The sequence below is a fragment of the Telopea speciosissima genome, chromosome 9 (assembly GCF_018873765.1).
Source record: "Telopea speciosissima isolate NSW1024214 ecotype Mountain lineage chromosome 9, Tspe_v1, whole genome shotgun sequence".
Classification (NCBI taxonomy): Eukaryota; Viridiplantae; Streptophyta; class Magnoliopsida; order Proteales; family Proteaceae; genus Telopea; species Telopea speciosissima.
Window position 1 is genome coordinate 25,707,136 of NC_057924.1, and position 27,753 is coordinate 25,734,888.

The window sequence follows — 27,753 nt, forward strand, 5'->3', positions numbered from 1 at the left end:
TATTGCATTGGTTTGTCTGTTTTTTCTTCTCTGATTTTTCTGCCACTCTTGCAAAATTTTGTTCTCTCTATCTCTCTCTCACACACACACACACACACACACTTACACACACACTCGTACTCACACTCACAGAACAACTACTTAGCCTTACATTCACTGAATGATTATGAATGGTTGTTTTACATCAAGATAAATGTGGCAGGATGCAACTTGGTTGAGACATTCTATCCCCACATATTGGGCACTGATACAATTCCCATTTGGAAGTGTCCTATTATTTTTTGGGTGAATAAAAAATTAATTACCAAAGCGAGAGGGGAATACAAAAGCCCCCTAAGGGGAAAACAAAATAAAATACAAATGCACAAGCAGCCCTGAGCCTCAGACAAGAGAGGGAGGATGCTGAATAGAGGAGAGGGGAAGGCCCATACAACAATATGCCTATCCCTTGGGGCGTCAAAGCAGGAGGCGGAGACAGCAGAAAACTTGGCTTTAATATCAAAAGAGAAATGGCGTCCCAAATCTGACCAATCGATCGAGAGTTGGAGGACCGGTGGTCCATTTCCTGATATGTGCTCGATCCAGATATGATTGATAACAGCACAGAAGGCCAACTTCCTAATAGTGTCACAGATAGAAGATCCAGCAAAAGTTATGTCCACCCACAACCAATCCCTAGCAAAAGGAAGCAGTCTTCTCCTACAGGACCAGCATTTAGCCAGGATACCTTTCCAGATGGAGGAGGAGACAAGTCAAGCAAAAAAGAGGTGATCTGTGTCTTCATCAGCATTCCAGCAGAGGCAACATAAAGGAGATACTTGGATCTGCTGGTGGCGGAGGAACGATTGAGTTGGAAGGCAGCATGAGAAGACTTTCTAGATAGTGAAGCAGTGCCGAGGGATATGATGCTTGAACTGATGCAAGATCGAAGAGAAGAAGTCTTTTTTCTTTTTTGAAAATTCTGGAATGGCTAAAGCCTCCACAAATTTGTATTTATAGGGGACGAAGAGGTTAGGCTGCCTCTTGGATACATGCACTTAATGTTAAATAGATTGTTGGAATTCCAATACCTAGAAACTTAGTGAAATTCCAATACATTGAACCCCAAGAAAAATAGAAACTTGTTCCAAGACTTAGGAACTACAAACAAGAAAATAATAAATCTGCCTAGGAATTTGAAAAGTCACAAGACTGATAGTATTTGTGGGACCAGGCTTGGCTGTCCAAGACTGCGAATGCCAGACATGAATTCAGTCCAAGTTTGGACTGATCTTTAATTTGGACTGAAACTTGGTCTTGGGCTGGGACTTGAGGTTGGACTAGGCCGTGGGCTTGGGTTGGGCCTTCATCCGAAAATATTTCTTTGCAAAATATTGAATTAGCAGGATGCTCTGCATCATGAACCAAACAAGATTCCTCCGTGGGGGCGGAGTACCTCTTACACGAATGAGATTCCAGGCAGCTTTAGAACTGAATAGGCCCGATATGGTAGGGGTCCAAATAACTCGGTCACCCCTCCCCATAGGTCTTCTAATGATAGAGGACAAGGCATTCCAAATAATATTGAGCACTGGGTGAAGGGTGTCCGGAGGGTCCCAGTCATCATAAAGCAAAGAATTCCTGAAGGGTGCCTGATGTAGGGGAATACGTAGAGACCAGGGTTCCTACAAGGGCTTGTTGGGTAGGCTATGTAAGAATGTATAAACCTTAGGGAGGGGCTGTAAACAGTAAACAGGGGACTGCCAACAACATATATGATAAACATGGAGACTAAAAACAGAATATTAATGTAGCAATGAATAATAGAATCCTAGCTGAATGCAGCAACTTAACAAGGCATCAATAGGGAATATAGGGATGGGGAACAAGGGCTGCATAATACCAAATTGAATGCATGTTGTTAAACTATTGTGAAAATAATAGGTGCTAAGCTAGGTCTTAATTATGCAGCCAATAAACAAAAAAATAAAATAAAAAAACCCAGCAAGAGATTCAATACAAAAGAATCCTCAAGACAGGGTAATGGCAAATAAACCCATAAAACAGGGGAAAGGGGTATAAATCTGAAATCGATGGGATGAGGAAACAATGTATGTGGACAGCAATAGGTGGAGAAGAAGAAGTAAAAGAAAATGAAAGGAAGAGAGAATCGATCTTACCTTAGCACCAAGAAGAGATAGAGAGAGAAGGTAAAGAAAAAGATGCACCACGATAGGAGAAGAACCCAGCAATTCATTCTTTTTGTATTATCATCCACATTAGATTTAGCCGGAGCCTTACATGCTCTTATAAAGCTGAGAAAATAAAATCCTATCCTATTCGATAAACATGGAAAGAAATAACAATAAAATCCTTCTAAGTAAAAAAGGTAAAAGGTAAAAGTAAAAAGGTAAAAAATAAGCACATAACTAATCTGAGTTGCAAGCTGTCCATGTGGGGCCCATGCATCACACAACTTGAGATTCCCTTGCCATGCAAGATGCTGATCTATGACTCCCAAACTGACCCAATCGATGGCTGGTTTGTTGAAGGAGATCCTTCGATTCTCTCTTCCTTTCATTTTTTTCTACTTCTTGTCCACCTATTGTTGTCCATATACACTGTTTTCCCATCCCATTGATTTCAGATTTATACCCCTTTCCCCTGTTTTATGGGTTTATTTACTATTACCCTGTCTTGAGGATTCTTTTGTATTGAATCTCTTGCTGGGTTTTTTTATTTTATTTTTTTGTTTATGGCTGCATAATTAAGACCTAGCTTAGCAGCTATTATTTTCGGAATAGTGTAAGAACATGCATTCAATTTGGTATTATGCTGCCCTTGTTCCCCATCACTATATTCCCTATTGATGCCTTGTTAAGTTGTTGCATTTAGCTAGGATTCTGTTGTTCATTGCTACATTAATATTCTGTTTTAGTCTCCATGTTTATCATTGTTGTAATATGGGATATAAGGGTAGAATTGTCCTAGGTGTTTTATGTTGTGTTGCCCTAGGGGCATTTCTATCCTTGTACTCTCATTGCATTTATTACATGTGATTGTGTCTCATTGATTCGAGTCACAATTCCCAAAGTTATCTTGGTATCAAAGTAGAGAGAATTGACCTAGGGTTTCCCATAGCCACCGCCATCTCTCCTCTCTCCCTTTCTCTTTTTTTCTTTCCCTAGCACCACCACCATCTACCGCTGCCTCTCTCTCTTTCTCGCCTCTCGTCGCCACCACCTACCTCCGCCGTCGCCGTCTCCCTTGCGACCCCCCTCTCTCTCGATTTCCCTTCTAAGATCACCGAGAGGCAGGGAGTCGGGCCTCCCTTGTTCCGCCACCCGGCGGTGGCATTGATTTCATAACTAAGGCCTTTTTTCCCTCGTTTTTTTGGTTACAGCCTCTCTCCATGATCTAAATAGGCTGTGATCTCTTTTTTGAAAACCTTTTCTATCAGATCTATTGATGATCTGACTTTTCCCTTTTTCTCCTGATCTATGGTTGAGTGTTGTTTTTTTCATCCACACCATGTCACGATGGGAGACTCTACTTCTGCTACATCTACTTTAGAGATGCCCATCCATGGTTCTCACAATGGCTTTCCTACTTTCCCTGCTTGGCCCGCTCGACTGGATGGTAGAAACTATTTGATGTGGTCCAAATCTTGCCAGCTCAACATCGATTCTCGCAGATTTGTGGGTTATCTCACTGGTGTAAAAGAGAAGCCCCTCACTGCAGGTCCTGAACAAGACAAATGGAGTTCTTCCAACTTCCTTGTGATGTCTTATTTGCTCTCCAACATGACGCCACGACTTGCTCGTGGTTATTTGTTACTTGACAATGCTGCAAATATTTGGAAGGCCGCTCAGGAGACTTACTCTCAAGTTGGGAATGATGCCCAAGTCTATGAGTTGCAAAAAAACTTCATGAGACCAAGCAGAAAGAACTCAGCCTGTCCCAGTACTACTCTAAGTTGCGAAGTCTGTGGTAGGAGTTAGATTTTTATGATACTTTTCAAGCTTCTACACTTGAAGATGTGATCAAGTTCAAGAAACGGGAGGATAAATTCAGGGTGTACGATTTTCTTGTTGGCCTGAATGTAGAGTACGATCAACTCCGTGCCCAGGTTCTTAGCAGGGATCCCTTTCCCACCTTGGAGCAGGCATATTTAGTGATCCAACTGGAGGATAGTCGACGCAATGCCATGACACCCCCTTCTTCCCAGGAGATCGGCTCTTGTATCTGGTTCTCCTGCACCACCTAAAGCTAACCCTTCTAGCCCCACTGGTCATTCTGATAAAGAACCTATTAAATGTGATTACTGCGGGAAGGAGAGGCACACCAAGGATTTTTGTTGGAAGCTTCATGGGTGCCCTACCACTATCAGTACTAACTATTAAGGGCCGTGGTCATGGGAGACTAGATGCCGCCCACGTTACTGAAACCGTGGTACCCGATACACCTATTGGTACTTTCCTCCTCCCATTGATCCTCCTACCAATGCTCTTGATGAATTGACTAAGTTGCTGTACCATTTAGTTACAAAGTTGGATTCCAATGCTAGTTCTGCTTCTGCTTCTACTTATATTTTGGTTTCTTCTGACCCACCAGGTATTTCTTTTGCTGGTTTATGTTACTCTACCATTTCCAGTTGTTGGATCCTTGTGTCTGGTGCCTCCAACCATTTGACTGGTAAGGCAAATCTTTTCTCTACATATTCCTCATGTTCTGGTAAGGATAAAGTTCGCATCACTGATGGCTCTCTTTCATCCATCTCTGGGAAGGGAACCATCACTTGTTCTCCTACCATGTCTTTACATTCAGTTTTACATGTTTTGAATTTTGCTACAAACCTTCTCTCCATTAGTCATCTCACATCTGATATTAATTGCAAAGTAAATTTTTTCCCCTCCCCATTGTTTGTTTCAGGATCTGGTAACGGGAGAAACGATTGGATCTAGTTAAGCTGATTGAGGTCTTTATTTTTTTGATGTCACTTCTTCCTCTCTTCGACATGCTCATCCCACTGTTGGTGAGTCGTTCGGTCCTCCTGAGTTGTTGCTTTGGCATCGCCATTTAGGCCACCCTCCTATGGGCACTTTAGTTAAAACTTTTCCAAAATTATTTTCTGGTTGTAAACTGAAGGATGTTTTTTGTGATGCTTGTGTTTTAGCCAAGCAAACCCGTTCTTCATATTCTCCTTTAAAATCTAGAAGTACTTCACCTTTTATGTTAATTCATTCTGATGTGTGGGGCCTTGCACGTTGCTCTTCTCTTTCTGGGTATAAATGGTTTGTTTCTTTAATTGATTGCTACACACGTTGGATTTATTTGATGCATCATAAAAATGAGGTTTTTTCTTGTTTTAAAAACTTTCATTCTTTTGTTCAAACCCAGTATGATGCTCAAATAAAAACTCTCCATAGTGATAATGGGAGAGAATATTTTAATGGGGCATTCCAGGAATATCTTGCATCCCATGGTATTTTACGTCAGACCAGTGTTGACACTCCGGCTCAGAATGGGGTGGCTGAGCGTAAGAACCATCACCTCTTGGAGGTTGCTCCTTTGAAATGAATGTCCCTTCCCAATTCCAGTTATGTCCTTTGTTTTTCTTAGTTATTATATATATTGAATGGAGTGGGAGTTTCAACTTTAAGTTGTATCTCCCAAGGTTACACTGAAATATCTCCTCTCTCTGTCCTCTCTCTGTTTTCTCACCTCTTTTTAATTATTATTTACAATCCTAAACATGTCTATGCATTTGTTAAGCATTTTCATGTGTATCTTTAGTGTATCATATGTTTCTTAGCATCTCTCCATTACGTTTTTGAAATATGTCTCAAAATCACCCACTTGATACGCTGATCGATACTGATACTTTACACCTTGGTCTTGTGGCCTTTTTTCTCATCTTATATTTTTCATCCTTCTCTCTTTGTACCGTTAGTGATGGTCAATAATTAGAAAAGATAAAACTAAACAGAAATAACTGTTCATGGGAAAATTCACATGCACAAAATTTTAATTAGGCTGTATAAATCTTATGACATTGAAATCTGCCTTGCAACAGTGGAGATAGTATATGAGAGCTACTTATGTGAAAGTTGTTGGTCATTACATTTTCTTTGAAGGAGGTCCTTCTGAAATTTATGTAGCATAGCTTAAAACTAATGAGGCTCCATAACCAGTATGCGTAAAATAAAATTAAAAAAATAACTGCATCTATATATCAGGAGAATAGAAGTTAAATCTTGCCATTTTTGCAAATGAAAGTTTGCTTACTTTGTATACACAAGTGATTAATTGTTGTGACCCAAACCGGATAAAAGTAGGGGTCCGGCCCTCGCGGGCACTGGTCAAACGATCGCTAAAACAAATATTATTATGAGATAACCAAATATCAAACATAAATTATTTTCCATCACAGTTAGAACCATAAGAATCCTACTGGTGGCAGTCTAATGTCATTCGAAGTCATAAGAAATTAAAACCCCAAATATCTGAGTTTACAAAGTAGGAATTCCGTAATACATCCATCTAAAAGTAAATTAAACCAGTAAAAACTGAAATATCACATCCTCAAGTCACCCTCGAGCACTTTACCATGATCACCTCGGCCTCAATCCTCTGTAATGTCATAAAACAGGGGTGAGCTTAACAACTCAGTAGAATAAATTATAGTTAGAGCACAACACACACAACCTAACAACCTAACAAATATTCACACATGTCAAATAATTATTTCTAGTATTTCCAAATTAATATTCCTCATTAAAACCCCTTCTATTATGACACCCTTTATTACTCTAGCCGGTACTGAGGGAAATAGACTGCCACCGCCCATCTCTTGAGGGAAACACGGCCCCACCATAATCACTCTCTTTCGTCACACACTCTGTGACTATAAATACACCACTGACAACTCCCTTGTGTACAATGGGTATAATTCCGTGGCCAGCGGAATACAACCCCTCTGGTGGTTATGACTCTCCACGGGCACGGTGCAGCCTATTAATCCTCAAATTCTCCCACCAATTAGAATCACAACACTCTAGATTCAAATTCTTTGATATCCCCAGAAATTCGTTTCCAGAATATCACAAAATAATCTCAAGGACACTTGATTCAGCAGTACTCATTTCAGAATTTCATAATATTAATTACTTTAGCCATGATGGATTTTAGCAAATGCATCTCAGCAGTGCAGTGTATTTAACATCAATTTAATACACTTAACTGTATTGTAAGCCAGCGCACACATAAATCACAATATGTGGTAACAACTGTAGATAAATACCCTCCGCAATGCACTATTTCAGCGAGCATATAACACATAATACATGGTAATAATAGTAGGTAATACCCTTCACAGTACTCCATTTTAGCATGTTTATACGACATAATATATAGTATTAACAATAGGTAAATACCCTTCACAGTATCTCATTTTAGCAGGTATATACGACACTATGCTAATACCAGTACCCCTATTTCAGCAGGTATGTACGACACACTTAATGGTAATAACAATAGGTAAGTACCCTCCACAGTATCTCATTCCAGCAAACATGTATCACATAGTATATAAAAATAATGGTGCGTAACTACCCTTTACAGTACTTCGTTTCAGCAGACATACATAGTATATTACATGGTATTAACATGGGAGGAATACACTAAACAAAACATATATTCCTTAACATGTATATCTCACAACACATAGTATAACATGAAATCAATACACTTAACAGTTCACATGTAATTCAGCATACGTATTCATCACAGTGCATGGAAACGGCATGGTTTTGTCACACTTAATAATACATGTATACTAGCATACTGATTATCATGTCACACACACACACACACACACACACACTATGAAGTACTCTCACTATAATCCACCTACCTCAGTCCGTAGTTGAGTCAAAACCAGTCCTCTTTGTTCCATGTACACCGGAGAATCCCAATCCTGCAGTGTAATATGCATCCCATTAAATACATAGCCTAAATCCTAAATCAGTCTCCTATTCCCTTAAGAAAATAACCTCCATCAAGCTCTCCCACATGCTGTCCCAGCATAAAATACTAGTCTCATACACACTCCACTCAACAGTGGACTGCACAAAAAAATAAAAAAATAAAAAAAAATACTAACCTGGTCTTCTTGTCTTTCTTTCTTCGTCCTCTTCTTTTCCTTCTCCTTGCTCTCGAACTTAACAGCTAAGTTCTTTTCTTTCTCCCCCCCACTTTTTTTCCCTTCCTTCACTTTATATCTCTCTCTCTCTCTCTCCCACGTCCTCTCCCTCTCTCCTTATTCTTTTCTTGCCAAATTCCCTCCCACCTTATCTTTTCTTTCCTATTTCTTTCTTACTATTTATTTATTTTATTTTTCCTGATTTCCTTTTTGGCTTTCAATCATAATCTCCCCTTTTCCTCTTTCCTTCTTTCCCTCTTATTTTTCTCAATTCAATCTTCACTTTCCTTTATATATATAGCTGCTGTCCACGTATGGGGGGTTTATCCCTTCCATGAGTGCCAAAGGTTCTCTCCTCCCTTGCCACGCTCTGTCCATGGTAGCTTCCCCCCCCCCCCCCAAAAAAAAAAAAAAAAAGAATATATATACCTCCTATACAGCTAGTGGGACTTGGTCCCTAAACCTCGTTTATACCCAACTTAGGTTCTAACCACTTGGCTAAACCCCTTAGGTGCTTAGTAAATATGTATATTAATCTAATTAAATAAGGAGCTAGACTATCATTAAATATCTTAAAATATCATATAAATCATAATACCAACGAAAACAAGGTTACAACAAAGAAAGTTCTGCTCATAAAGGCCTCAAGAAAGGCTAGTAGTAAATTACGAATTTACCCTTGAGGTATAAAATTACGAAAATACCCCTGGGTAGAAATAAATGTGAAGACACTTAAGTTTCAATATTTGGGGCATTACATCCTCCCCTCCTAAAAAAATTTCGTCCTCGAAATTCTACGTACCTCAGTCGACGAACAAATGTGGATAGTGAGTTCTCATCTCGTCCTTGCGCTCCCAAGTTGCTTCCTGCATTGAATGGTCTCCCTATAGCACCTTCACTAATGATATTGACATGTTTCGCAACACTTGATCCTTGTGCTCCACTATCAGAGTTGGTGTCTCTTCATAGGTCAGATCCTTCTTCAATTATAGTGTATCATAACTTAAAACATGCATAAGATCTGGCATGTACCTCTTCAACATTGATACATGAAAAACGTCATGCACACCAGATAAGGTAGGCAGTAGGGCAAGCTGATAAGCAACTGGTCCAATCCTTTGAAGGACTTCAAATGGTCCAATGTATCTAGGGCTCAATTTCCCTTCTTCCCAAATCTCATTACTCCCTTCATAGGAGCAACTTTGAGAAACACCATATCACGTACCTCAAACTCGAGTTTCATCCTTCGACTGTCAACGTAACTCTTTTGCCTACTTTGTGCTGCACTGATGCGCTTTCGAATCAGATCTACCTTCTCGCAAGTCCTCTGCAATATCTCAATACCAAAAATTTTCCGCTCACTGACTTCATCCTAATGGGCTGGAGATCTACACTTTCGTCCATACAAAGCCTCGTACGGTGCCATCCCTATGGTGGTTTGGTAACTGTTATTATAGGAAAACTCCACAAGTGGCAAATGATCCTCCCAGCTACCTTTGAGATCTAGAACACATGCTCTCAACATATCCTCCAAGATCTGTATAGTCCGCTCCGACTGCCCATCCATCTGTGGGTGAAAAGCCATACTAAGGTTCACTCTTGTACCCATGGCATCCTGCAAACTATGCCAAAATCGTGACGTGAACCTTGGGTCTCGATCAGACATAATGGAGACTGGTACTCCGTGCAGTCTAATAATTTCTTTAATATACAATTGAGCCATTTCCTCCAAAGAATAAGTCATCCGTACAGCAAGGAAGTGTGCTGATTTCGTCAATCGATCTACAATCACCCATATAGCATCATGTCTCTTCTTCGTCCTTGGCAATGACGTAAGTCACGTAACAAAGTCCATAGTAATGTGTTCCCACTTCCATTTAGGAACGAGAAGTGGTTGTAACAGTCCCGACGGCCTTTGATGTTCTGCCTTCACTTGTTGACATGTAAGGCAATGTCCTACAAAACTAGCAATTTCCCTCTTCATGTTGTTCCACCAGTACACACCCTTCAAGTCATGATACATTTTTGTACTACCGGGGTGTACAGTATAAGGTGTACAATGAGCTTCTTCCATAATCTCCCGTTTCAAATCAGCATCATCAGGTGCGCAAAGTCTTGTACTATACCTCAAAGTCCCGTCAACTGAGAGAACAAAATAAGACTGTTTACCTTCCTTGATTTTCACCAATTTAGGTTCTTCGTCTTGAGCAGCTTTAATCTTCTCAATCAGTGATGGCTGCATAGTCAGATACGCCAACCTTCCGGTGGCATCACCCATCCTCACTTCTATATTTAACTTTCTTAAGGCTTCAAGAATATGCCTATGTTTAGTTAAGAGAGCTGCAGAGTACCCCTGTGATTTCCTGCTTAAGGCATCCGCCACAGCATTAGCTTTACCAGGGTGATAATTAATGGAAACATCATAATCTTTGATCAACTCGAGCCATCGTCGCTGCCTCATATTTAATTCCTTCTGAGTAAAGATATACTTCAAACTTTTATGGTCGGTGTATATCTTACATTTCTCACCATACAAATAGTGCCTCCAAATCTTCAAGGCGAACACCACTGCTCTCAACTCTAAGTCATGTGTCGGGTAATTCTGCTCATATGGCTTTAACTGTCATGACGCATAAGCCACCACCTTGCCATGTTGCATTAAGACACAACCAAGCCCCTTTTGTGAAGCATTACTGTATATTACCATTCCTCCAATACCTGAGGGAATCGTCAACACCGAGGCAGTTATTAACTTCTATTTCAGCTCCTAGAAGCTTGCTTCACATTCCTCATTCCACTCAAACTGGGCATTTTTCCTAGTTAGCTTAGTTAAAGGTACAGCAATCCAAGAGAAGCCTTCCACAAACCTCCTATTGTAGCTGGCCAAACCTAAGAGACTCCTAATTTCAAACACATTAGTAGGTCTAGTCCAGTTGATGATGGCTTCAACCTTGCTAGGGTCCACCAATATACTTTCAGCCGATACCACATGACCCAGGAAAACAACTCTGTCCAACCAGAACTCACACTTCTTGAGCTTAGCATACAACCTTTCCTCCTTCAACATCTGCAACACAGTCCTTAGGTGCTCTTTGTGTTCCTCAATGTTCCTAGAGTGGACCAGGATATCATCGATGAAAACAACCACAAACTGGTCTAGGTACTTATGGAATACTCGATTCATCAAATCCATGAAGACAACAGGTGCGTTAATCAACCCAAAAGACATCACTACAAATTCATAATGACCCTACCTCGTCCGAAAGGCCGTTTTGGGGATATCTTCCTTTCTCACTTTTAACTGATGATAGCCCGACCAAAGATCAATCTTCGAGAAAACTGTTGCTCCTTGCAACTGGTCAAATAAATCATCAATACGGGGCAATGGGTATTTATTTTTTATAGTGACCCCATTCAACTCCCGATAATCAATGCATATAACACGAGAGCACCCCACGGTGATGCATTGGGGCGAATGTACCCATTGTCAAGCAACTCCTGTAATTGCTCCTTGAGTTCCTTTAATTCTGACGGGGCCATTCGATATGGTGCTTTAGAAATTGGCGCCGTACCAGGAACAAGGTTGATGGTAAATTCAACCTCTCGATCTGGTGGTAATCCTTGCAAGTCTTCAGTAAATACGTTTGGAAACTCCTAAACAACAGCAATTCCTTCAATAATCGGCCCCTTGGCCTCAACGTCAACTACGTTGGCCAAAAAGCCCCAACACCCCTTCTTAAGCATCTGTTTCGCTTTTAGGGCCGATATCATAGGTGGAAACGTTTTGGCTGTAGCACCCACCCACCAAAACTCAGCTCCACCCAGAGGTCTGAAAACTATTTCCTTCCTTAAACAATCAATACTAGCATGGTATGCAGATAGCCAACCCATGCCTAAAATCACGTCAAAGTCTTTCATGTCTAACAAAAATAGATTCGCAGCTAGATCATGACCATCTACTTTCACTTTGCAGGATTCAAAAAGCATAAAAGACTCCATAACTTCTCCAGATGGGGTAATAACAGACAACTCATTATCCAAAAAGCTTCCCTCTAAATTTATCTTTGTCGAGAAAGCATGTGAAATAAAAGAATGAGTTGACCTAGAATCAAACAGAACATATGCTGGTTGATCAGAGATAATAAGTGTACCTGTCACCACCTCAGGTGATGCCTCAACATCCAACTCTGTCAATGTAAAAACTCTCCCATGTGTCTTGGGCTTCTGACCTCCTTGAGTACCCTGGTTCTTCTGTTTGGACCATTCAGGACAATCTTTGATCACATGTATTGCCTTTTTACACTTGTAGCAAACTCTTTCCCCTAGTTTTTTCGAACAGTCATTAGCATAATGTCCCATCTTTCCACACTTGTAGCACATCACTAATCCTTGACGGCACTCACCAGATTGGGCCATTCCACACTTGGGGCAGTTCCCTGAGGGTTTCTTGTTGGAACCAGAATCTCGTCCTCCCCTAGTAGTACCACCTTGGTAGTTGTTTGGTTTGAATTTCTTTCTTTGCTCACTTGCTTCTGGGCGACTGACATCCTTTCTACTGTTCTCCACAATCAGAGCTCTCCTCAGCACCTCACTGTAATTAGTAGATTGATAGGTAGCAACCACCATTCTGATTTCCGATTTCAGTCCATCCTCGAACCACCTAGCCTTCCTCTCATCTGTGTCTACCAATCGTGGTGTAAAACGAGCCAGCTCCTCAAATTTTCGCTCATATTCAGCCACAGTATAGGTCCCTTGCTGTAATCGCAAAAATTCTGCCTCCTTCTGCCGACGGACTGGGGTTGGGAAGTACTTGTCGTTGAACGCTTCTAGGAAACCCTGCCAAGTTATCGGTTGGGCTGCCCCTTCAAGTACGCGCCCGGTCGTCTCCCACCAGTAGTCAACATCTCCCTGCAACATGAAAGTGGCACACTCCACCTTCATCTCATCAGTGATCCTCATCAGCCTGAAGATCTTCTCCATCTCTCGCACCCAAGACTTGGCAACCAATGGCTCAGTAGTACCCTTAAAGGCGGTTGGTCGCGACTTCCTCAACTGTTCGATCACTCTCACCGGATCATCTTGTCATCCGGCCTGCGCATCACCTCCAGCAGCGGTTGCCCTTCTTCTTTGATACGGATTCATTTCCCTATCAACAGAAAAAAAAAAAATTATCCTTAATTATTATAAACGTTTTTTTTTGTTCAACCAATCAATCATCCAACAGTGTCGGTATATTATGCTTCACTATAAGTTCTTTATCAATGTCTCTATGTCATCAAACTCTACCCCAAAACCACGCTCTGATACCATTATTGTCGTGACCCAAACCGGATAAAGTAGGGGTCCGGCCCTCGTGGGCACTGATCAAACGATCGCTAAAAAAAATATTATTTTCATAATAAACCATCAATAACCAAATATCAAACATAAATTATTTTCCATCACAGTTAGAACCATGAGAATCCTATTGGTGGCAGTCTAATGTCATTCGAAGTCATAAGAAATTAAAACCCCAAATATCAAAGTTTACAAAGTAGGAATTCCCTAATACATCCATCTAAAAGTAAATTAACCAGCAAAAACTGAAATATCACATCCTCAAGTCACCCTCGAGCACTTTACCATGGTTACCTTGGTCTCAATCCTCTGTAATGTCATAAAACAGCGGTGAGCTAAACAACTCAGTAGAATAAATTATAGTAAGAGCACAACACACACAACCTAACAACCTAACAAATATTCACACATGTCAAACAATTATTTCTAGTATTTCCAAATTAATATTCCTCATTAAAACCCCTTCCATTATGACACCCTTTATTACTCTAGCCAGCATTGAGGGAAATACACTGCCACTGCCCATCTCTCGAGCAAAACATGGCCCCACCATAATCACTCTCTTTCGTCATCCACTCTGTGACCACAAATACACCACTGACAACTCCCTTGTGTACAATGGGTATAATTCCATGGCCAGCGGAACACAACCCCTCTGGTGGCTATGACTCTCCACCGGCATGGTGCAGCCTATTAATCGTCAAATTCTCCCACCAATTAGAATCGCAACACTCTAGATTCAAATTCTTAAATATCCCCAGAAATTCGTTTTCCAGAATATCACAAAATAATCTCAAGGACACTTGATTCAGCAGTACTCATTTCAGAATTATAACTTCAGCCATGATGGATTTTAGCAAATACATCTCAGCAGTGCAGTGTATTTTACATCAATTTACTTAACTGTATTGTAAGCCAGCGCACACATAAATCACAATACGTGGTAACAACTGTAGATAAATACCCTCCGCAATGCACTATTTTAGCGAGCATATAACACATGATACATGGTAATAACAGTAGGTAATACCCTTCACAGTACTCCATTTTAGCATGTTTATACAACATAATATATAGTATTAGCAATAGGTAAATACCCTCCACAGTATCCCATTTTAGCAGGTATATACGACACACTATATGCTAATACCAGTAGGTAATTACCCTCCACAGTACCCCTATTTCAGCAGGTATATACGACACACTTAATGGTAATAACAATAGGTAAGAACCCTCCACAGTACCATTCCAGCAAACATGTATCACATAGTATATAAAAATAATGGTGCGTAACTATCCTTTACAGTACTTCGTTTCAGTAGGCATACATAGTATATCACATGGTATTAACATAGGAGGAATACACTAAACAAAACATATATTCCTTGGCATGTATATCTCACAATACATAGTATAACATGAAATCAGTACACTTAACAGTTCACATATAATTTAGCGTACGTATTCATCACGGTGCATGGAAACGGCATGGTGTTGTCACATTTAATAGTACATGTATACTAGCATACTAATTATCATGTCACACACACACACACTGTGAAGTACTCTCACTATAATCCACCTACCTCAGTCCGTAGTTGAGTCAAAACCAGTCTTCTTTGTTCCACGTACACCGGAGAATCCCAACCCTGCAGTGTAATAATATGCATCCTATTAAATACATAGCCTAAATCGTAAATCAATCTCCTATTCCCTTAAGAAAATAACCTCCATCAAGCTCTCCCACATGCTGTCCCAGCATAAAATACTAGTCCAGTACACACTCCACTCAACAGTGGACTGCACAAAAAAAAAAAAAAAAAAAAAAATACTAACCTAGTCTTCTTCTCTTTCTTTCTTCTTCCTCCTCTTCTTCTTTTCCTTCTCCTTGCTCTCGAACTTAACAGCTAAGTTCTTTTCTTTCTTCCCGCCCCCCCTTTTTTTTCCTTCCTTCACTTTATATCTGTCTCTTTCTCTCTCCCCCACGTCCTCTCCCTCTCTCCTTATTCTTTTCTTGCCAAATTCCCTCCTCCCTTATCTTTTCTTTCCTATTTCTTTCTTACTATTTATTTAATTTATTTTTCCTGATTTCCTTTTTGGCTTTCAATCATAATCTCCCCTTTTCCTCTTTCCTTCTTTCCCTTTTATATATATCCAGCTGCTGTCCACGTATGGGGGGTTTATCCCTTCCATGAGTGCCAAAGGTTCTCTCCTCCCTTGCCACGATCGGTCCATGGTAGCTCCCTCCCCGCCCCCCCCCCCACCCCACCCCCAAAAAAAAAAAATAAAAAGAATATAAATACCTCCTATGCAACTAATGGGACTTGATTCCTAAACCTCATTTATACCCAACTTAGGTTCTAACCACTAGGCTAAACCCCTTAGGTGTTTAGTAAATATATATATTAATTTAATTAAATGAGGAGCTAGACTGTCATTAAATATCTTAAAATATCATATAAATCATAATACCAACCAAAACAAGGTTACAACAAAGAAGGTTCTACTCATAAAGGCATCAAGAAAGGGTAGTAGTAAATTACAAATTTACCCTTGAGGTATAAAATTATGAAAATACTGCTGGGTAGAAATAAATGTGAAGACACTTAAATTTCAATATTTGGGGCAGTACATTAATAGCATCTAATGAAACTATATATAACACGTAGTCAAACATGTGTTTTTTATGTGCATTCCATTTCTGAAGTATTTGTTCGGATTTTGATTTTTTTAAATTGAAACTGCAGTTGGTGATTATGTAATTTTTACCAACATATTGTCTCTCGTGAACAGGCCGTTATTTGGCTCCTGAAGTGGTTCGAAATGAAGAATATGATACAAAAGCAGATGTCTTTTCATTTGCTTTGATTCTCCAAGAGGTAAAAGCTAACTTCATTTTCCCTAGAATTAGATGTGTTATAAATGTGTGGCTAATGCTTGTTAAAAAAACAGAGAGATTTATTCCTACTTATAACTATAGTGATAAAACTTGTTTGTGAGGTTATTTGCTTAGACACTGTTTGGTAAAGTGAAGTAAGTGAATGAAAACGAGTGAGCATAAATAGCCTAAAATGGAGCAAAGCTTTGTTTGAAAGCTTTCCAACAAATCCAAGATTGCTTAAACCTGATTTATGTTGAAGGACTTATGTTCCGGTCAAACCTAATTCGGAGTGCGCGAATGCTATTTAAAATCGCTCTAAATGAAAATAGTTTTTTAGACATCAAAACAAATGAATATTTTATCGCACTTTTGGTTTTTAGAAATGTTTTACCATATTGAGATTTATGAAATTTTTAGATTTGAGAAAAACCCTAGCAATAGAAAGTTTAAAATTTCACCTAACGCCAAAAATCCAGTTTTTGTTCTTGAACTGGGGGTTTGACTAACTTGACTTTTATCCTTTAGGAATTTGATGTTTTAACTATTTCTATTCATATAGATTTTCTTATTTATGAATAATATCTTAAGGAAATGTGATAATACGCATAAATAAGTGTCTGGCCTGGATACTGGCATAAATAAGTGCATGTGCTGGATTCCAGCCAGGTTTAATCAAGTTTCGATGGGGATAAGTGACACTTATCATAGTTGTCACAGCGTCATGGCGATCCAAGTCGGTGGAGGGGTGTTTGATCGATATATCGACACGTCGCCCGCCATGGCGATCATGACGACCATGGCAGAATTGTAATTAAATCCAAAGTTGAATGGCAAACTAGTAGATAAATCAAGATCTATAAGAGCAATGGCAGAATTGTAATTAAATCCAAAGTTGAATGGCAAAGTTGAATGGCAAACTAGTAGATAAATCAAGATTTATAAGAGCAATGGCAGAATTGTAATTAAATCCAAAGTTGAATGGCAAACTAGTAGATAAATCAAGATTTATAAGAGCAATGGCAGGATTGTAATTAATCTGAAGTTGTAAAGGAGTGGCAGAACTGTAATTTAATGGAGTTAAAGAGAAAACTGAATGGGTTAAACAGAATAGCAATAGAGAATATAAGGGGTTTTATATAAATAATATAAGTTGTCCTTACTTGCAATTTTAAAGACTTATTGTCTTCTTCAACCTTGTAATAACACGATAGAAAGAGAGGCAGAGAGGCGGTGAACTGGAGTAGTTCCAGCAGAGGAAACTCCTTATGAAGATGATTCTCCTTGCAATTTCTGGAACAAAATCGCTGCACCAAGGTCTGCCGATCCCAACGAGAAATAGCCCCGAAAATTCTACTGGCAACCGAATGGTGAGATCTGAAATCAGATCTGGCGGATGTCTTAGTTGCAGGTTACTAAACCAAGGCTAAAATAGGAGATTTTGGGAAGCAAGGAGTGGGTCTAAGGTTGGGGAAGAAACAAAAAATTAAAGAAGAAGAAATCGAAGAGGGAATGAGAGACAGGACGCCATGGCGTAGGCCTCCAGCGCCAGGATGCCATGGCGACGATATGGCGATGCCATGGCGACGATATGGCGACGCCATGACAACTATGACACTTATATAGATATTCAGGTCAAAACTAGCAAAATATGGTCGAAACCCTGTACTTTTTAAACTCCCACTTTAACTCGTCTCGGTTTCTTGGGAATTCAAGATATCTCGGTGGTTTTGGATTGTTTCAACCAATATCTCTTTCCATGGTACCAACTACAGCTGCATAATGGCTGGCCAAGGTGGGGACATTGCATGGCTGTATGGGAGACCCTTCACTGCAATTATTGAAGTGGCGTCTTGCTGGTGGCGACGGGAATGGCACAGGTTGCCTTAGTTTTCCAAGTAAGATAAAGAAGGCTATTGCAACATTTCTGAGGGGAGGGGTACAAGCTAGGAAGGAGAAGAAGGCAGCCATGGAAGAGTTTAATGATGCATGTCGAAACAGCGGTAGAGGCTGCACAACTGAGGAGGGCAAGGTTAGCGCGCAAAGAGACCTTTAGGACAGACCAGGAGAGATTGATCTAGATGGCTACGGGAGCTACTGCATCTAGACAGGTTAGAGAAGAGTCAGAGCCATAGCTACAACTACACTGGAGTAGGAGGATAAGATAAAGAGAGCTAGAGATTCCATTCAGGAGGAGCCAGAGTATGAGGACCTCACTCCCATCCAACCTAGTCCACCCCCAGTCCATGACTTAGGTGTTGAGGTCTTTCAGTCAGATCCTGTCCTCTCTCTAAGACAGGACCGGAAACAAAAGAAGCTGAAATAGATGTGGACTAGTGTGAAGGAGAGAGTGGAGATTGCTTTCTCGAAGTGGGCTTTCTACTACAGCATTCCAGCCAATGCTACTATAGGGTCATACTATCAAATAATGTTAGATGAGATAGGTAGGGCCCATAGGGCTGGCCTAGGAATGAAGGGATCCATGACATATGAGATGTATAATGTTTACTTGCCCCACCACAAGGTAGAGTTGGTGGAGTATATTGAGGGGCTGAGAAGATGTGGGAGCACTATAGAGTGACTGTGATGTCTGATGGTTGGACTGGACCCACTAGACAATCTGTTGATGGAGGACTGTGTTCCTCAAGTCATTTTATGCATCCAAGGAAAAGATGGATGGAAAGTATATTTACAAGCTGTTGAAGGAGGTGGTGAACGAGTTGAGGGTGGAGAATGTGGTACAGGTTGAGGAACAACTGGAGTAACTTTAAGAAGGCGGGGGAAAATTGAAGAACAATCCCAGGTACCGACTTTCTAGACTCCATGTGCAACCTACTACGTCAATTTCATGTTGAAGGACATGGGGAATCTGAAGATTATGAAAGAGGTCGTAGAGAGGGCAATACAAGTGACCACCTTCATCTACAATCGTGGATTTGCCTTGCAGTTGTTGAGGAGCAAGTGTTGTGGTGACTTGGTGAGGCCCAAAGCTTACAAGCTTTGCGACAAATTGGATCACTCTAAAGAGCTTCGAGTATTTTATTTACATTTCCCAATAGTTTATCTATATGGACACTTAGTATTTATAATAAGGCTAGTGTAATGAATCATTAGCGTACTAGCAAACTTGGGTCAACACCACAAGTACCATTTTGGGTGATTTTTTGGTGAAATTCATGGATTAAGTTTAAAATGTCAAAAACATAGATAGCACAGAAAAAACTAGGACAAAACACCATTTTCTGGGCTTCGAAACTAAGTTTTCAATTAGGCGTGGACAAAATACCAAGTTTCGGTCGAAACCTGCTATATCTCGATTTTAGGCCTTGAAACCGAGATTTCGAACCTTGGTTTGATTGTAGTTCAATTTTTTGTAAGCTCCACATGTTTTTCCTCATGGGGTAATCTTTTACCTTAAACGGATCTTTTGTTTTCTACACTACTACTGATTTTTGTAAACCCGTACTTTCTCTATGTTGTGGTTCCACTTGTTTCTACTTAATCAACTTAAATTTTAATAAAATACCTAATGTAGTTCTAGAGTGGTAGGAGACCAACTAGAAGCCAATAACCAAGATCTGCTATGAACTGGGTAAATTCGGCTAGGTTAAAATTATGAAATTAGGGTTAGTGTTTGATGGTAGGGTTAGGTCAGATTGATGTAGGGGAGTCTATCAGTGAAGGTCTCCTTAAGTTATAATCGATTTAGGACTGTAAACTTGGTTTGGCAGCAGGTAATAGTTTAGGGTTTGGGTTTTTAGAATGGGGTATGAGTGGGATTTCTAGGGTTTGAGTGGTCAGATTGGGAACAATCCTTGATTGAGTTCACCTTGGGGGGAATGGAGCACTCGGTCAGATTTTGGTGGGTTTCTAATGGCTAGAATGGTCTGGGCAGAAAATAGGGTTGGGGAACCTTAAGGTAGGCTGTGAGAGGATTTGCAGAAGAATTGGAGGGGAGGGGAATGCTTCAAACTCACTGTTGTTGCAGAGAATCCTTGGCAGCATCTTGTTTGAGTGTGAACTTGAATAAAAATCAGAACTTGAAAAGAGAGCTTCAAACGAACCACCCGGGCGTCAAACCGCAAGGTGTCGATTGGATCAAACACCAATCCCACCAGCCTTGATCAGACACAAGACGATATTCAATGGTAAAGACAAAGTTGCAGAGCAGCTTGAAGAGTTGATTTTTTTTAAACATTCAATGGGGAAAAGAGGAGCCCCACGTATGGCCTCTAATAAAGGCCTAAAGCCAAATTCCTAATCAAACTAGGAGATTAAGAAGCCCCATAGCCTCTCTCAAATTCATGGAGAAGTATGGACCCAAAATTATAATTTAAAACAAATAAAAGAAAGGTGACGGTGACTTAAGTCACTTAAATTGAACCACTGGTTCAACCAGCTTTGGACCGGTTCAATTTATTACATGAAAAATAAAACTAAGTATGGAAAAATACTTCTAAGCAACTAACTGCTATATAGTACTACTAATTGGAAATTTTCTTCTTCTTCTTCTTCTTCTTGCAGATGTAGGACTTCAGTTCTGCATCAATACCCAATTGAAAAATTTCTTTTATATATTTATTTCCATTGTACCTTATATCATATTAGCAATGAAATTTTATTTTACTTAACATCTAAACAAATGTGGCATTAATGGAATCCTTGTGCTGCTACCATTTTTTATTAACCATTTCCTTCTCTACATCTCAGTTTTTTTGTCTCTTTTACATTCTCTTCCTAGTGATAGATGATTGGTATTCAAATTAACCATGTGGGTGCTGAACACACTCTTAATGTAGGAAAAATATGAGATGTTAAAGGTTCAAATTTATGGAATAAACTCATTTATGTTACTGGCATAATGATAACATATGTTTGGTGCTGCTGTTTAGATGATTGAGGGCTGTCCACCATTTTCTTCAAAGTCAGAAACTGAAATTCCTAAAGCATATGCTGCAAATGAGCGGCCACCTTTTAGGGCTCCAGCAAAATATTATGCACATGGATTAAGAGAGTAAGTCGTTCTCATAACTTTGTGACTTCACAGTAACAATTGGTGCTTTGCTTTTTATTGTGAATTTTGCAGAGTAAAAGTTTATAGAACTAAACTAGATTTCAAAACATAAATGCCTATGGTATATGGTTTGTAGGGCTGTGTACATAATTGTCAAGGCATAGCCAAGGCTCCAAAGAAGTTTTCCATTACCTAGGTGACCAGTTGCCAAGTTGTCTAGGTGGTGCCTAGGTCCCAAAATCCATTGGAAAAATAGGGGGGAGGGGGGAGAGGAAATGGGGGAAAAAGAGAGAAACAAGGGAAACTGGAGGAAGAGGAAGAGGGAGTCGCTACTTACCTGTCCCGCTGCAATGACCACGCTCCTCTGTCTTCCAGCATCAAAGAGGAAGAAGACACTACAACTATAACGAAAATTGGATTTCTTTCTTAAAATCCTAGGTTAAAAAGATTTATTTTTTATTTTATGTATTACAACAACAACTTAGCCTATCCCAATTTAATGGGGTTGGCTGCATGGATCCTAGAAGAGCCAGCATATTAATAATAGATAAAGTAGAGGGGAGGGGCATAAAACATCGACCCAAACTCTAGGGCATCGACCCTACTTAGGTATAAACCCCTTCTTAACTAACCAACAAACTGGTCCAGGCTTCGAAACAACAACATCATAGTCCAACTAAATGGGGTTGACAACATGGATCTTTGCTCTCCAATTGCTCTATTTGAGGTCATACCAGGTACAAGGCCTAAGCTAAGCATGTCTTTCTTCACCAGTCCTGCTATGGTTATCTTAGGCCTGCTGATGTAGATCGAAATATGAAGAAAAAAAAGACCAAAACACTGTTCGCATGAACAGTGTCACAGCCTATATTTGCCTTGTGTGGGGATGCTTTTTAGAAGATCTTGTGGGCCCATCAATTGGAGAAAGATCCTATCCTAAATACTGCCAAAGTTTAGTTTCTGTTTTCAGTTTTAGAAAGTTTATTTTATTTCATATAGGTAGCTTCTAATTATAGTTAGTTTCTATTTTTGTTTCTTTGTTTGTTTAGAAGGATGGATCCTATAAAGCCTTACTAGTTTCTATTTTCCAACTTTCTATTTTATTTTAGGAAGTTTCTATTTCTTACTTTCTATTTTGTAATCTTGCCTAGGCTATAAAGTTGGCACCCATTGTAAGAAAGAGTCACCAATTGATTAATGAAATTTACAAGCAATGCTTGCCTCCAATTCTGAGAAAGAATTTGCTTTTCAACAGCTGAGATAGCTGTGGGTGAGAGAGACCCAAGGCTGAGATAGCCTACCCCCCTCCTATCCCTATCCTTCTATCTTTTTGTTCTTCCAATCGACCCCTATGTTGCTGCCATGTTGTCACTGCAATAAATTGCTGCAGGAGAACTCTTTGAAGACTTGAATCAATCCATAATCATCACCAAGTACTGCTGCTGCTGTTTACACAATCAAGTGAAGGACTGCTGCATCTGCAATCTCAGTTCTACTCAGAATCTGCTGCAAACTTCAGACTTGAATAACTTCACAACCAGCCATTAGAATTGGCTGATATTTGGAGCACAAATCACCCTTGCCTAGGCCGTCACTTTATCCTAGTTTGGAGCCATTCCCTGTGTTAGAGTTGTTAGAATATCTTGTATAAGGGTAGTTCTGTCATTGTCCTGTTATAAGACATGACCAAGTTGGATTTTTCCTTTTCTGTTTTATTTCTCTTTACCTCCCTAGGGAGGACTGTGTAATTTGGAAGACTTTATTAATGCAGTAATATGTGTACTCAACACACACTATCGATTCTCCCATCCTCTTCTCTTCTCTCCTTCTTCTTCTTCCTGTAAATCTCTTCTCTCTTACTAGATTCGATCTATCTCTAAGTTCCAACTTGGAATCAGAGCAGTTCTTTCACTGGTTTGAGAGTCAACTAACACTTGGCTGTCCTCTTCACCTCTTCTTGGAACCCTAGAAAGGTAGAGGGTTCCATTAGAGGTTATACTATATGAAGGAAATCACACATACTACATTCTTTGGAGCTGTATCCTTCAACTCAACAACAATGGAGAGAAATTCCCAGCTCGCAAAGTGTATTTGAAGCCCTAGAAGCTGGACAGAGCATTACCGCCAGCCTGTAGAGCATTCTGCTCTTCTCTCTCTCATCTCTTCACCATTTGTGATGAGGACTAAGGCATTTGAATCGCCTGAAGGCCTTCTTTCAGACCCCCAACAGCTTGGTTATTGAAAGGAGCTGATTGAGGAGCTTAGCTCAACTCATCAGTGCTTCCCAGGTATTGACAGATTCTGGTTTCTCTTCTTGTTGAGTTTTTATTGGCTGTAATGGGAGAGATGGTCCCTATTAATTGCTGATATCAACTACTTGAATGTATTTGGCTATTGTGGAATGGAACAAAAGTTTTTTTTGAGTGTTAGTCATACTTTTTCATCAAGGATGTGCTCTCGGGTTACTTGTTAGCTAGGCTGCTACTTGTTGTTTCCCATTGTTGGCAGCCAACACATTGGATGGTTATGAGATGCAGTCAAGATGTTTGATTTAAGTTCTCCTTCAGTTTTTACCTGCTTGGGCATTGTATTATTCCCTTTGTTTGCGGGTTTTCTTGCTTGTGTGTGGGTAGAGGTTACTCCCCAGTTGTGCAAGACACCGATATGTTTTTTTGCGTATTTTGGTACCATGTATACTATGTCTAGGGCTGATTCTGAGGTCAGTGGACCACTTCCTGCTAGTAGCCTCCCCACTATGGCTTCCTTTGACAATCCTAACACTCAAATATCTGTTGTGAAATTGGACAATACCAACTACTTGGATTGGTCCCGTTCTATGAAGTTGTCGCTACGCAGTAGGGGAAATTTGGGTTACATTACTGGGTTCATCACGGCTCCTGCTACAACTGCTCCAGGCTATCTCAAGTGGGAGACTGAGAACTCCACTGTTATGACTTGGTTGATTTTCTCCATGAAACCTGAGATAGGTAGGAGGTTTATGAGTAAGGAGACTGCCAAAGATATCTGGGATAGTATCTCCAAGGTTTTTGATAGAGTTGGTGATGCCACAAAAGTATATCAAATCCTCCAAAAAATCATCCATATGAAACAGGGTGATAGGAGTATATCTGACTACTACAACACTGTTATCAGGTTGTAGGAAGAATATGATCACTATAACAACCTCCAGCTGTCCAATTCTGATGATGAGGCAAAGGTCTATAGGAGCCACGAAAAGGAAAGGATCCTTATTTTGCTTGATGGTCTTAACCCAGAATATGAGCCTCTTTGCTTGCAAATCTTAGGGAGATCTCCCTTTCCATCTCTGGATGAAGTGTGCAGCTACTTGCACAGTGAGGAAACCAGAAGAACAACTATGGATATTGCACCATCAACAGAGAGATCTGCTCTTGTTTCTAGTTCCCACATAGACTAAAAAAGTGGGGGAAAAGGTCAAGGGCCAACTCGTGGAGATCACCGTGAGAGGTTTAAAGGTGATCACTGTGGAAAGCTTGGACATACCAAGGACAGGTGTTGGGATCTTCATGGGCAGCCCCCTAGTATGCGTGGTGGTTCATCTAGTGCCCGTGGAGGCAAGCGAGGCAAAGCTAGGGCTCACTCTGTGACATCTGAGTCTGAGACATCTGGACCCCAGCTTGCTCCTGACTCCATCTCACAAGATGATATTGCTGCCCTCCGCCGTCTGATGTCTCATCTTAGAGGGTCAGCTACTGGTTCTACCTCTAGAGAGTCAGCTACTTCTGCCTCAGCTCTGCAGGTCTTGTCAACTCCTTCTACTGCACCCACCTGGATTGTTGACTCTGGAGCCTCTGATCACATGACTGGTATGTCCCAGTATTATGATTCCTACTTCATTTTCTCTGGCTGGGACAAGGTACAGGTTACTGATGGTTCCCTTTCTTCTGTCTCTGGTAAGGGTAATGTGAGAGTTACTCCTTCTATTTCCCTTGAGTCTGTCCTTCATATTCCTGATTTTGCTACTAACCTATTATTAGTGAGTCACCTAACCAAATCCTTAAATTGTTGTATCACCTTCTTTCCTTCCTATTGTCTTTTTCAGGATTTGGAGACAAAGAGGGTTATTGGCAGTGAGGCTGAAAAAGGAGGACTCTACCTTCTTTAACCACGGTTACCTGATCAATCTACTGCTGTAGCTTATGTTTGTGATCGAAGTGACCATAATACTTTGGAGTCTGTAATTTGGCATCAACGTTTGGGTCATCCTTCTTCTGTTATTTATCCTTATCGTGATAATAGATCTACAACACCTTTTTCTCTTGTTCATACTGATATTTGGGGACCTTCTCCTACTACTTCTTTATCTGGATTTCGTTACTTTGTTTCGTTTGTGGATGACTATTCTAGGTCTACTTGGACTATTTTGTTGAAACAAAAGAGTGATGTTTGTGATGCTTTTAAGGATTTCTATCAACTCATCCATACTCAGTTTGGTACTTGAATCCAAAGTGTTAGGTTTGATAAGGGGGGTGAGTACATGTATGGGGGGCTCCAACAATTCTTTACTGATCATGGCATCATCCATCAACTAGCTTGTGTTGACACCCCCCCAGCAAAATGGGGTGGTTGAGCAAAAAAACCGCCATTTGTTGGAAATCACTAGGGGTCTTCTCTTTGGTATGCATGTGCCTAAAACTTTCTGATCTAGTGCACTCCTTACCGCTGCCTTTCTTATTAACCGGATGCCAACTCCACTTCTTGTCTCCAAATCTCCTTGGCTCTGCTTTCTCCTTAATCCTTAGTTTTCTCCTTGCCTCTAAAAGTCTTTGGTTGTGTTTGTTATGTTCATGTCAACAAATCAACCCGCACCAAGCTTGATCCCAAAGCTCTCAAGTGCATCTTCTTGGGCTACTCTAATTCAACCAAAGGGTATAAGTGCTACCATCCTCCTTCCTGAAGGCGACTTCTTTCCAAAGATTTCACCTTCTTTGAGTCTATCCCTTACTTTTCTTCCTCTCACCATCTTGTTTAAGGGGAGAGTACTAGCAGTGAACAGGATGCTGATGTCATTCCCTTTCTATCTCCCTTGGCTACCTCCACTTCCCCATTCCTATTTGGTATTCGAAAGTACAAAGAAGTGGATGTTGTTGATGATGCTGATGTTAATGGTACTGTTGATATTGATGCTAGTAGTGGTGGTGATGCTAGTAGAAAAAAAGAATACAAGGGAATAAGATTTAAAGATGTTAATGCTTGTTGAAGGGAAAAGGAAAGCAACCCTGCCAACCCACATCCTCAGTCTCATCCTCCTCAGTCAGGTAATACTTCTCCTTTTGAATTAGATCTTCCCATTGCTATGAGAAAGGGGAAGAGAGCCTGTACTAACCCATAGCCCAGTTTGTTTCGTATGACTCTATTTCTCCTACAGGTATTTCTTTGTCCATTGCCCTCGAGTCTTCTTTCATTCCCAAAAATGTCACAGAGGCCTTATCCGATCCAAAATGGATGCAAGCAACGTCTGAGGAAATGGTGGCTCTGGAAAAGAACAATACTTGGACACTAGTTGATCTTCCTAGGGGGAGAACTCCAGTTGGATGCAAATGGGTTTATATAATCAAGTATAGCTCCAATGGTACAGTGGAAAGATACAAAGCTAGGCTGGTTGCAAAAGGGTATAGTCAGGTGTATGACATTGACTACCAGGAGACTTTTGCCCCTGTACCCAAGTATAACTCAATCAAGGTTTTTCTTTCAGTGGCAGCCAATAAAGATTGGCCAATGTAACAATTAGATGTGAAGAATGCATTTCTTCATGGAGATTAGCAGAAGAGGTGCACATGCAGCCCCCACCTGGTTTTAAGTGTCCCTCAGCTAAAGGGAAAGTATGCCTCTTGAAGAAAGCTTTTTATGGCCTCAAGCAGTCTCCTAAGGCCTGGTTTGAGAGATTTAGACAAGCCATCCTGAAGAATGGGTATTATCAGAGTCAAGCTGACCACACTTTGTTTATCAAGAGAGGTAATGGTACAGTTACAGCTCTCATTGTCTATGTTGATGACATTGTGGTAACTGAAAATGATGTTGCTGAGATAAACAGATTGAAGTCTTATCTGGTTGAACCGTTTGAGATCAAAGACCTTGGACTCTTGAAATACTTCTTGGGTATTGAAGTATCTAGATCAAGGAAAGGAATCAATGTGCTAAAGGAAATTTGTCTTGGATCATTTGAAAGAGACAGGCATGATGGGATGCAAACCAGTAACTTCTCCCATTGATCCAAATCATAAGCTTGGTGATGAATGTGGTTCTTCTCTTATAGATGTAAGCAAGTACCAAAGATTAGTTGGGAAACTAATCTATCTCTCC

At 40.3% G+C, this 27,753-nt stretch overlaps 1 protein-coding gene across 3 annotated transcripts in view; it reads left to right on the forward strand.

Moving 5' to 3' along the window:
• The window catches only part of LOC122640845 (integrin-linked protein kinase 1-like), a 129,879-nt gene that overhangs the window by 79,384 nt on the left and 22,742 nt on the right, over positions 1-27,753 (forward strand). For all 3 annotated transcript variants that reach the window (XM_043834103.1, XM_043834104.1, XM_043834102.1), the window contains 2 exons: positions 16,313-16,398; positions 21,290-21,411. In XM_043834103.1, the coding sequence (XP_043690038.1) occupies positions 16,313-16,398; positions 21,290-21,411 (208 nt within the window). The remainder of the gene's footprint in view (positions 1-16,312; positions 16,399-21,289; positions 21,412-27,753) is intronic.